The sequence below is a fragment of the Parasteatoda tepidariorum genome, chromosome 5, assembly GCF_043381705.1.
Source record: "Parasteatoda tepidariorum isolate YZ-2023 chromosome 5, CAS_Ptep_4.0, whole genome shotgun sequence".
Classification (NCBI taxonomy): Eukaryota; Metazoa; Arthropoda; class Arachnida; order Araneae; family Theridiidae; genus Parasteatoda; species Parasteatoda tepidariorum.
This window is the reverse complement of record NC_092208.1, coordinates 84,113,509-84,126,699: the sequence shown is the minus strand read 5'-3', so window position 1 is coordinate 84,126,699 and position 13,191 is coordinate 84,113,509. Positions and strand designations below refer to the sequence as shown.

The 13,191-nt window shown below is 27.5% G+C and overlaps 1 protein-coding gene across 1 annotated transcript in view; it reads right to left on the bottom strand.

Moving 5' to 3' along the window:
• Positions 1–401: 401 nt before the first annotated feature.
• LOC107441088 (uncharacterized) overlaps positions 402–13,191 on the bottom strand; it is a 28,279-nt gene continuing 15,489 nt past the window's right edge. Inside the window, exons 9-14 of the mRNA XM_043039657.2 lie at positions 12,168–12,287; positions 9,591–9,739; positions 6,644–7,013; positions 3,755–3,880; positions 3,314–3,466; positions 402–772 (exon numbers count right to left, since the gene is read on the bottom strand). Coding sequence (XP_042895591.2) covers positions 623–772; positions 3,314–3,466; positions 3,755–3,880; positions 6,644–7,013; positions 9,591–9,739; positions 12,168–12,287 — 1,068 coding nt within the window. The 3' untranslated portion in view covers positions 402–622. The remainder of the gene's footprint in view (positions 773–3,313; positions 3,467–3,754; positions 3,881–6,643; positions 7,014–9,590; positions 9,740–12,167; positions 12,288–13,191) is intronic.

Below are 13,191 nucleotides of genomic sequence, written 5' to 3'. Positions count from 1 at the left end.
ATATAAAAACGGTGAGTAATAAATTGTAACACTTTATTGGGTGTAAATAAAGTGAATAGACTCATTGAAAGAAATAAGACGAAAAATACTATATGCAAACATTCCAATAAATTCCGGAGCTAAGGGTAAATTTCCCAGATAAGTTAAGGTTTCTCAAGGGAATTTCTAAATTCCCTGAGAATTTCAAGCTATTCCTATTTCCAGAATGAGTGGTCACCCTGAGTTACCAGGTTTGCATGACTCAAATATAATGTGATTTTTTTTCTTATCTTAGAATCTTTCTGAAAGAAAGGGAAAAATATTAAGGTAAAAAAAAAAAAAAGGAAATCTAGAAAGCTGAACTAATACTTTTTAAAATAAATAGATTTATTTACATGCTTTATAAGAAATCACACCTAATAGAAATATCATAATTTTTTTATATAAAAAGCCAGTAACAGACATTAAAAAAAAATTATAAAATACAAAACACTCACATAAATAAATTTAACATCAGATCATTAAATATTTACATCTTGATTGATTTATGATATTTTACAATGACACATATAATTCACCAATACATAGATGAAAAGTCGGTTAAAAATAAAAATAATAAAATGTAACCTTGTCACAAGATACGTCAGAGTCGTTTAATGTCAGTTTCAATACCATATAGTTGGGCTTTCAAGCGTTTAATAGCTACCACAGTAGACTTTGATTGCTGAGCAGTGGTGTGCACTGTTTTTAACAATTCCATATCTTTCTGGCCATTTTCAAATATAAGTACGGCCTAAACAAATGAAAGATAAAATTTTTAATTTTCTAATAGCAATGCATAACGATATCAGTATAGCAATGAAAAGGTATTCAATAACAAATTTTAATAATAAAATTAATTTATTTAGGAAATTAAAGTTTATTCAGAAATCACGAATGAGATACAATTAACAATACAGCTATTTTATTTTGCAATTATGTACAGTTCACAAAAAAAAGGACCTTAAATATGCTAATTAGTCAGCGGAGACAATATTTTAAATTACAAAATCAGACACAAAAAGGGATTCAAATTTTTATCACCAAAAATATAGGGGGCAGCCGCAGTTCGGTCAGGAGAGCCATTCAAGGTGAGGACCACATAATATTAATTTTATTTTTGGGTACTTGCCATATCTCGAGAATTTTTTAAATGAAATGAAAAGTTTTTGCACATAATTATAAAATTAGTTTACCCAAAGATAATTCCATGCAAAAAATAAATTTCAGTTAATATTAATTATTTTACAATACATAAAATTTTTTTACATAATTTTAAAGTACGTAATTTTACATGACATGGCAAATACAAAATTTGAGCAAAATCGGTTGAACAGTTTCAAATTTTAAATAATCGGATTTTTTTTAAAAAAATTCGATTTCTCAGGAACTATTAAACCAATTTTGCTCAAATTGCCATGTAAAATTACTTATTATGAAATGATGTAAAAAATTGTATACCCTAAAATTTAATTATTATCATTATTTTCTTTTGCATGGAATTATCTTTGGATAAACGAATTTCATAATGGTGTGCAAAAAAATTTCAATTCACTTAAAAAGTTCTCGAGATATGGTGAAATATGCAAAAAATAAAATCAACATTATGTGGTCCTAAACTTTGGATTGTTCTCCTGACCAAATTATGAGAACCATATTTTCCAAATTGCGGCTACCCCCTATATTTTGGGGATCAGAAATCCAAATTTGTTGAAAAAAAAGTATGTGAATTCAGAAAATTTTGTTTTTGTGTACAATTTCGTAACTCAAAATATCGTCTGTACAAATTAATTAGCATATTTAGGGTCACCCCCTCGAACCATTAAGAATGAGTCCCAGAACGTGAAGATCTGATCATTAGATCAAAAGATATTCAAGTTGGTGCGTCTTTGTGGCACACTGTACATCCATTTTTAAAAAATAGCAGAATTATTAAAAATTTAGAACAATAAACAGTTCATGATATTTGTTTTTAAAAGTACAGTTAGTAATAACTTCACATTATCACTTTTAATAGCTTTTGTTTTAGAGATCAGATTTTCAAGGAAACAAATCGATCTAAATAATGCAACAGCTTAAATAATTAGTGAATGCTAACTAAGTTAGAAAATACAAACACAGAAACAAACTTTCTCAAAATGAACATACCAATCAGGAAAATATCGCTCCAATAATTTACTCATGAAAGTGTGTGAAAGTTATGAGCCTTTTATGTTAATTCTTAGTTTCTGCATTATTTTGGCATACCTCAAAATTAAACATTTTTCTTATGAATCAGACATTTTTAACAACTAGTAAATTTTTTTGTCCAAAGAAATCAAAGTATGGGCATTATAGTAGTTAAAGAATGGACATGTAAATATGTAGGTAAGTCAGGATAAATGATTGCTAGTAGACTTCTTCTCAATTCATAGTCAATCTGGCATTTAAAAAGAAATCAGAAGAGTGGGGATCATTTTCACCGTTCGAAAGAAAGAATTTTTCTTCGAAAGAAAAAGGAGCGCTTTCAAAGGCTTAATTAGGAAAAATAAGTATTTCTAAGAGCTTTTTGAAACAGCATGTAAAAATGTGCCCAGTCTAACTATACAAAATAAAATATTTAAAGATTGTTGTTTATCTCTTAAAACTAGCAAGGCAAAATCAGGCTCATGATTATGCGTACCATAAAGAAATTAAAAACCATTAAATGAATACTGATTAGATCTTGCCAAAGAAGCACCAAGCATGAAAGAATATGATCAGTATCAAGAATATGATATATTTAACGTCAAAAGATATTGTTCAAAATTAATTGTGGAAATCAAAAAGTACTATACAAAATTAACAAAAAATAGCAGATTATTTTATTCTTAAATAATTTCACTTTAATTAGCTAACTTATCTAACAAAGATGCTTTTGGTTGTGAGAACTAGTTATGACATTTTTAATGTACAAAGATTATCTGAACTTTTTGATCAATAAATTCTTACCATTAAATTGATCGCTAACCATCATAAAGAATTGATTTCTTCTTTCCATATTATTGCAATAAAAGTAGTATACACTAGTTTTGGAACCAAGGAAACTAGTATACACTATTTTCCTTGGCACTTTGCTCTTCATTTTCTAACTCTAAAACTAGTATTACACCACTAGTAAGTGTAAAATTTCATACACAACAATCTAGGCTAAATTTCTGGCACAACTGTCTAAAGATTTGGAGAGTTAAAATAATACGAAAAAAATATTGAATTAAGTATATTATTTACAATTAGAAAAAACAAAAACTAATTAAAAATTGTATAAACAACATACTCGAGTTAATTGTTTCTCTAAGTCTTTAATCTTTGTCTTGAGATTTTTAATGTCAGTTTGAAGTCCTTCTATTTCACATCGACGATATCGCTCCATATTTTTTAGTCTGTTCCTTAGCATTTTCAGCTCCTCTAAGAGTGATGCATTTTTAGACTAGAAAGTAAATAAAAATTAGTAATTTCAATTGAAAAAACTTATTTATTTGAGTAAAACAAACAAACAAAGAAAGATAAATGAACTTTAAAGTTTCAAATATGAATCGCCTACAAAGCCTTATTTAAAGATTATAATGCAAACATTATGTACCAAATGGCACAAATGGTTTGAAACTAGTTATGGTCCAAATTATTTAAAAAGATGAATTCCAAAATTTTATTACTCTTTTAATAAATTACAATATGTTATAATTTTCCGATATTTGAGAAATTTCCAAATTCTTACCTCTAAAGCTGCAATAGTTCCCTTGGCACATTGTTTTTCACTTTCTAACTCTAAATAAGCTTTTTCAGCCCCCTCTTTGTTGGCTAGGGCAACTTTCTTTTCATTTTTGGCATCCTTTTCTGAAGTCTGAAAAGAACATTAACTAACATTAGTTCCATCTAAATTAATACGATTCATCCGAATAGTCAAAGCAAATGTTTGATTTTATTTTTTAAATTAATGTCATAAAGCATTTATTCCAAATAAATAATAGAGATAGAAATCATTAGTTGTGTACCTTGAAAACTAGATTAGAGATAGAGTTATTGTCGCTTTCCTTACATCAGATGGAAAAATAACCATATTCATGCGCATTATTTATTTCTATTATTGTGCCTTTTTGTCAAAGAGAAACACTTTATCATGCAGGCGTAAAATCCTCTTAACAAATTGTATTTGCAGTACCTAGAAGAGCACAAAACCTGACCAAATGAAATAAAACTTCGACTCAAATGGTTGATGCGGAACCCTCCCCTCATTACAAAAAGAAAAATTAAAATGCCAACATAAAAAATTTTATAGTTGTTTTTGAAACTAAGTTCAATAAATTTTGAAAAGCACTGAAATTATTAATTAAAATTGAAAAATGGAGAGGAAAAAATGTAAAGGGGTTTCCTAATAAAACATTTCTTTTCAATAAACATTTTCTTTAGCCAAAACAGGTATGAAACAAATGAATATCTAAGACTTGCTTAAAATTTAAGGACATAAGTAATTTATAGACAGTAAAAAAATTATAAAGTTGATTTTTCTGCAGTGAAAAATTCTCTTTAAAAGTCAAAGTTCGCAAAACATAAAATCATTTTTAAATCAAAAAACAAAATACATATTCTAGCTTGAATATATTAAGAATATTAATCTGCATTTTAACTTTTATATACACGCAAATTGATATTGTTTTTATTTCATTTTATAACAGTCATTGAACAGCCGACCCAATTTTGGGTTTACAACTACTAATGTTCAACTTCGTAACCTTGTAATTTTGAATCTAATTCTGAAGATAAGGGAACCCCTGTATCAAATATCCTTAAATAGACAACAGAGTACATTTTAGCATAGCGAGAAAACAATCAAGTAAAAAACATGCAGTTTCAGAAATACAAATTTATTCGACGATTGTGACAGGTGAGCATGATTAAATGAAAAGTAGAAGGTATATTCTAAACAACTACACATTGAGTCCTGTGCAATATTGCGGACTCCAGCTCCGGAGTATCTTACATACTAGCTAGATCAAAAACAAAAGGAGAGAGCATGGTTAAGTCTTGTCTTTTCATACATCGAAATTCGGTGTCATCGACCAATTACCAGCTACTGAGCATCTTGCATAAATTAGCTTACAAATAGGTGGAGAGTTGAGTATTAACTGGCTTCTCCTGAGAAGAGAACATTGTGTCAAGAGCATGGTTAGTTACAACGGCCGATAATCTTTTATGTCGTCATCCTGTGACTTAACCTGAGATAAACAAAAAGCATAGATTTGACACGATTATCCATCATATTTCCAATAGAAAATTTTCATTCTGTGGCCCTCTTGCCAGAAAAGTTGTGTAAACCAACAATACAGTCTATGTTAATCATTAAACTTGTATAAAAAAGTTTGATAACTTCTAAAACATTTAAGTTATTTGTCTGTTTGAAAGCCCAGATAATTCTTCACAGCAAGATTATATGTATAATTTAAAATCATTGCATTGCTTCAAGTTTAAGGCACTTAAACTATGGCTCTTTTATTTCCTTGGCATCAGAGCTTCAAAAAAATAGTGTTAAATAAACATATGGATGCTGCATAAAAAAAAGAAAATTTAAAATTTTAATGTATTTTTATAGTATAATGAAATACTGCAATCTCTGAGATCGTTACAATTGCTTATGTCAACAAAAATTGTATGGACAATCAACTAGAATTGGAATTTCGAATAACCCCAATTTTTGGTAATCCTGATAGAAGATTGTCCAGTTTCCTAGGATTAGTAAGGTTCTACTGTATTAGCATCATAATTAAAGGGTATAAACAAGATAAAAAGAGCTAATTATACTCAAAACAAAAAAATAAGGTAATGAATACTGTCATGCTGAGATATGCATAACATTATTTCCTAATATTCAAAAACCATTTTATTATGTTATTTAATACTTTTTCAATAAATAAAAATTATTAAAATAATCTGTAATCTTCTTATAGCACAACCTTGAATTAAATGCAGAACAAAATCTATTTTTAGAGATTCCCTCTATATTTGTCTAACACTTTAGCATAGAATTCAAAAACCATTATATGGTTGTTAATGTTTTGGATTCATAATAATTCGTTATTATTTTTCACAATTTCTTTTCCGCTAACACATTTGAATGCGCAAGGCTGAGAAAAATAGCCCTGGCATTAAATTTAATAATTAATACATGGAATCTTTAACTTTCCTTGGCAAAAACTATGTTAACATACACAAAAGATTTGCCTTTTTGATTTCTCGGTAGACGGAGGTGTCCTGTTGGCCTGTAGCCACCCCCACATGGCCATTTTCTACATTTATAATGTATATTTATATTAAAAATTGAGATAAATTTTTACTTTGAGCTCCACTTAAATTTTAAAAATGAAGCATTTCTATTTATTATAATTTGATTCTTTATTAAGCAATTTATGATATTTGCTACTTAATTGCTTGCCTACATCCCTTCAGAATAAAATATGGACAATTGGAAAAACATCAATAAAATTTCTCTTCAAGCCAAAATATTTCTTGATATAATGGTAAATACATCAATCAACCCTTTCTTCAACTTATGGCTAATACATACATCAACAAACCAAATTATTTCTAGATAAAATATTTCAATACTTACTTTGATTTCTACTTTTAATTTTCTAATAGTAGCATTTAACTCTCCTATTTTCTCTACACACTGCTTGTGATCTGATCCTTGTCTGCAAAACATGCATTCAAACGGACCCTCCGGCCTTCTCGGAGAAGTTTGGCGAAAAGGTACCTTCTTGACGGCAGTCTCATTGCCATCAAAATCAATTGTGCGGAAAAAAGCCTTGTCTGCAGATTTTGGTTTATCTGCATCCCTGAGATTCATCGTCCTAAGGAATGTCCGACACGCATCGTCTTCGTCTGTTGGCCCTCTCGAGATTTGTAATTTCGTTAATTCGTTTCTCACGCCCAAACAGTCACGTAGACTTTCGCTTAGCAACTCTTCCGTATCTCTCAGTCTGAAAAATTGAGTTATTAAAAATTGGTGACAAAACTAAAAGGTTAACCGACAGTGGGAGAGTACACACCTATAAAATATATGCTGAAGGTGAATAATTAAGCTTAGTGAATATTCACTACACCCCACAGTGAATACACACCACCAGTGAATATTCACTACACCAGCAGATCCCATATTTTTTTTATGGTGGTCCCAAATTTTTTTCCAGCCATGGAACCCCAAATGATCAACCTTCATTTGGCAGAACCCAGACTTAATTAATAAAACAGGGTGCGTAGTCAGATTTTTCAACAAAAAATAAGCACTAAAAAATATTTTTAATCACTTTCCCCCCCCCCCAAAAAAAAATCTTAATTAGCATCTGTGCAGTAATATAAATAAATCTTTTTCTATCGTTTATCTGAATTCAATTCATAAATATAAAATCAATAAAATTTAGAAAAATGTTCAAAAACTTTATATAATCATGATAAAATAACTAGTTTCTGATAAGTATTGCAGAGTAAATTGGAAAAATCATGAATTTTTTGTAATTTAGAACAACAATCGATCGGTAAAGAAAAAATCTCTTTTTAAAACATAAAAAAATAAGCACTTTTTACAAACCCCGAATGAAAAAAGCACCTTTAAGGGCTTTTTAAAAACACTATGCACCCTGAAAAAGTATATAAAGACGATTGTGAATGTTATTAACCAATAAAAGGCTAGTTTATTTTGAGAATATTTAATAAGAGGAATAAATTTTTTTTTCTTCATTAATAAACTTAAAATAGGTTTTAGGTCTGAAAGTTAAATTCACACAACTGAAACTGTATCTAGTCTAGCTATGAATTTTTTTTTTGGTGTATAGCTAAAATAACAAACTACTATAAACCTTATAAATGGTTATTAGGGACACATTACTTCATTAGCGAATTTAATTATATTGATATGAAAATTTCGATGGGAAATACTAATGCAATTTCTTCGTAAATGATATCATAATTGAAATATAAAATAAACAATGGATTATTGATAGGATCTTAATATAATTACAGGTTTCAAAAATCGTTACTGAAGAAAAAAAATTCAACTCTTGGAAATCACTGGGTTACCTTGATAATGACGTTTGTTTGTCGCATAACCACTGCATTATAAAAAAAAGTTCATTAACTGCTGCGAATGTATACTATAAAAAAAAAGGATCTGTAATTATTTAAAAAAAAACCTACTGTGAAGAATGAAATATTTTAAATTAGGAATTTTTTCTAGGTGTATTGATGAAAATGAATAAAAAAAGTTTAATTATTCTTAAAAAAAAAAAAAAAAACTTTTATGAACATTGAGAATAGTTGTCAGAAAAACAAATTGTTTATTCTTGAATTTGGACATTTTATTTTAAACTGGAAGACAAGATAAGAAAGAATCGATGAAAATTTTTATAAATGGGAACCCCAGTGATTATTCTTTCTAGAGTACCCCAGAGGTTCACACAACAGAACATCTTTCAGAAACAGCTGAACTGCAAAAAACTCAAATCTATTTATTATGCATTTTATTTACATGCTTTTAAAACATCTTTTCAGAATAAAAAAAAGGGGAATACAAGAATCACATTACATTCTAAGCTAATTTTTTTTTTATTGTTACTAGTTTTAGGACCGATATTTTTTTTCCAGGCCAAGTTTTATATTCCCTTTCCTATAAGCTTACAATCCCTCTTTTTTCTTTTTTAACAACTAGTTCTGACTCATTTCAGATTATTTGGTTGCCGGAATATATAAAAATATTGAAAAACAAATTTTACTAATTGATTAATTAAAAGATAATCAACTGGGGCATAAATATGTAAAACTGTAATAAAAACACATAAGTATAATTGACATATTAAAGATGACAAAATATTCAGCATAAAGCAAGCAAGTTATAATTTAAATACAATGTAAATTAAAATAAGTATATAAACATTAAAAATATTGAATAGAAAAATAACAATAAAAAGAATATATATTTACAGTTTAATACATATTAAAATATGATGAATTATGTGGTTTAATACATATTAAAGTGACATGATGAATACGCATATTAACAGATATTCTTAAAAAAGAGAAAATTTTCCATTTAATTTAATCTGCAAACATTTAGAATTAAAACTTTTTGTTTTCCAGACATTTGTATAAAAACAAATACCTTTCGTTTTAACCTTTGATGTGTTATAACCCAGGGTAAAAGTGTTGGGAATTTTATTTCTGTGTACTACTTTTAAAGCAATGAGATATACATTGTTTGAAAGAAAATGTAACTTGAAATACCTCTGATTTTGAGGAACAATACATGAAATTTTTTATTTTTTTTGAGTTAATTGCATTTTAAAGATATACAAGTTTGTATATGAATAACATTGAATTCAGTGACACTCACAGCACATAAATCAGAATTCTTGTTACAATAAAAGAAATTTTTTTACACTGTTTAGATGCTAGAATTCTAATTTAGCACAAGGGTGACGGTAAAACATTTTTAAGCCAATTTTTCGTACAATTCAGGAGGAAAATTATATCAAGTTAATAATAATATCACAATAAATAAATACCTTTGCGATAGAGCTTGAGCCTTTGAACGATAGGCAGTAATTTGTGCTTCTGCAGCTAAAACAGTATCTCTGCTTTGCCTTGCTAAAGTTTCCAATTTGCTTAGAGTTACTGCTGAGTATTCGGTGAAGTTATCTTGAACATTTCTAGTCTATAAAAATAAGACACAACTCATTAACAAACCAAATCTTTTAATCTGAAAGTCTATAATTAAAAATAAGACTTAATTCAATAACAAACCAAATATTTTGCTTTGCAAGTCTATAATTAAAAATTAGACATTCAAATCTTTTGATCTTCAAGTGTAAAAGAACAAACAAAAAAATCAAATAAATATTGAAAAACAAAATGAGTAGCAAAAAATATAATGACCATAGTAACTTGATGTTAGATAAAAAATGGTTTCATCTGAAATTTTTATTTTCCATCATGTTTATCTCAAAATTAAAGATAGTTCAGGGACAAGGCTTTGTGGGTCCCATAAAATGTAGAGTACTGGTTAGAAGAATATAGAAAAAACTATTTTGAAAACCTTTTAAGGTATCCAACTGGTTTTGACAAATTTGTTGTTTTTTTTCTTCAAAAGGCTTAATTAAAATTTTAATGTTATGCTTGGTAAGCAAAGGTCCTAAAATTGTAATTTTAAAGTAAAGTTTAAAAATTTATGAAGTATTTTTAAAATAAGGGCAAATTTGAGCTTAAAAACTACAAAACTTAGACATTATGCTAATGCATCAATTTTTCACATTAGCTCTGTAACAAATTGAAATGCATAAATTTCAAAATTATTTTTTAAAATAAAAAATGTGATTACCATCTGTGTTTTGAACAAAAATTTTAAAAAAACTTTCAAAGAGACAATGAAATTAAGCTAAATATATTGATTAATAATTTTTTTTCTTCAAAAAATTCTAAATACTCTTATTTTAAGCAAAATAAAAAAATTAAAAATTCACACTTGGGACCTTAGCTTTTAGTTCAAATCATCACCAACATTTTTCAAAATCTTCATACAAAATTTCGAAGAATGCTTTGAAAATTTTTTTTTTTGTAATGTGTTTTAGCTTTAAGAAATTTTTTTAAAATCAAGCTCTTTCAGAAAATTCTTTTAAAATAAAAGAAAATTTTAAGGGAAAAAAAATATTATTCGAAATTAAATTTTTGAAAATTAATTTTTGCAATTAAGTAAAAAAAAAAAAAAAAACGGTTAAAAAACTCAAAACACTTCCGGTTTTGCTTGTAAGCATATTGAAAAACTACTTATAACTTCATTTTTAAAAATCAGAGATAAAAAATTCAAAGGGTTTTGTAAAGCTAATGAACCGAGGTTAAAACATGGATGATAAAACAAAAATCGTAACTTTTATCGAAATTGCCGATTTCCGTCCTGTCAATTTTCACTCTTAAACATATCTTAACCCTCCTGGCGTTTCTCCTCTCTCTTAGTTTCTTACTTCAAGCGGCAGACGCATTTTAGAAAGATGCTACGAAAAGTGTTGAGGGTCGGACAAAAGGTATGCTTTCCCCCTTCTGCTTCAATTTGTGGTTAAAAGGGGTGATTATCGGTCTAGGAGGTCCAGGTGGGTCATGACAGTTTGATGGATGAATCGCGTATGTGATTCACTTTTCCGAAAGTCATTTTTGAACTGTAGTCAACATTGCACTTTCCTCTGAAATATCAAGCAATGAAGAAGACATTTTTACTGATAAGATTATTGCTTTCAGGTTAAATTACATTTTTTCTTGTCCTTTGAGCTTGGACAATGATAACGTTGATATATAACATCAAAGGTTGTTATCAATATCCCCTGTGATGGTACTGAATAGGTTCTTTCTACTGATATTTTTTCCTTCCAAGCTCTTTTGACTTCTGTTGTCTCCCAGATACATTTGCCAAGTTTAAACAAAAAATGTGCATACTTTTTAATTTACTTCAGTTCTAAGTTCATGTAGGATGAGAACAATTTCGTTGATTAAAATATGAAATTTTTACAACAAATAATTGTAATAGATGTTAGAATTATTTAACTAAAATCTCAATAACTCATTACTGTTACTAACAATTTTAAGACTGGCTATTTTCCAAGAATAAAATAGGAATATTCCAGGTTTTTACCTGAATTTTGGAGTTAAAACATAATTCCCTGACAATTCCAGGTTTCCTCTGAACTGTGGGAACCATGATTAATATCATAATTGACACACTATAAAGAATTATTAGCATTCATCTTGTTATATACTTTGTCACATAGCATATAATGAAATTTCTAAATTTGAAATTTCATTTCTTTTCTTAGAAAGATAATATAATATTTATTCTTTCCGTTAACTAGGATATTTAAGGACAACATATTTTTTCTAAAAGAAAATTAAAGATCAACTTTAAAAGCCTTGAACCAACCTAATATTTTGAGAAGGAAATAAATGTTATAGTTGACTAAAATGGAAAAAAAGAGAAAAATAAAAATAATTTATATTTTAAACAAATAGAAGGAAAAAAAATTAAATGCTAAGAAAATAAATTTAAAGTATAATTCATACATAACAGAATGAACAACACATAAACAGTCAAATTAATAAATGGATAAAAATTCATCGACTAACATATTAGACCCAGGTACAGTTTTAATATAAGGTTCAGAACTGCTCAGATGAATAGTATTTGCTTGGTTTTCTTCATATCTTCTTCCAGGAAAACTCTGATAGGAGAAAGAAAAATCGTAAATATTTTTCATAATAATTTCAAATGAAGTTTCAGAACTGAAAATATTTTTTTATTCTTAAGCACTAAATAAAATCGTTGTATTAATTATACACATGCTGAGATGTACCTCAATAAGAACAAAAAATACTTAAGTGACATGGCAATGCCTATCTGCTAACATATTTTTTGAGATATTAAGAGAAGAGCACATAAAAATACTGAAAAACATAACACAAAAATTATTGAATGAAAAAATAAACTAAAAAATCACATGTTTGTATATGTATAAAAAAAATCAAATATTATTAAATTGAATGTTCATCCTTAAACTTCAAAGGCAGGAAAATTGGTTCCCTGTACTTCATATTTCATTTAAAAATTCTTTTTCAAATTATTATTATTTTTAATCAACAGAACAAAACTAAGGGAAAAAAAGCTGTAGATTTAGACGATTTATTTGCAAAAAGCTAGAAATTGCTCAATTAAAAAAATAAGCAAATAGCTACAATAGTAAGCTAAAGCAATAAAAATGAAAAACATTCTAATTTCAATTATTTTGTAACTTAACAATAAAATAAATAACCAAAAAAAATAATAATAAAGTTTTAAAGCAGTTAAAATTTTCAGAAATTACGAATTTCCCATAAAATTAAAAAAATTCAGGTTTTAAATGATGTTCTTAAAACTAAAACGAAACACAGAAAAAAAAAAAAAGAAATTATCTATAAAAGGATCTACAGAAGTAATCCATAAAAAAAAGATTTTTTATTAATACTAAAGAATTATGTATTATTTACTAGTAATATGTAATGCCCATTTTCCACTAACATGTATTGCTCTAAAAAATAATGATAACATTAAAAAAATATTTAATGGTGAGATATACTTAATTACTTATG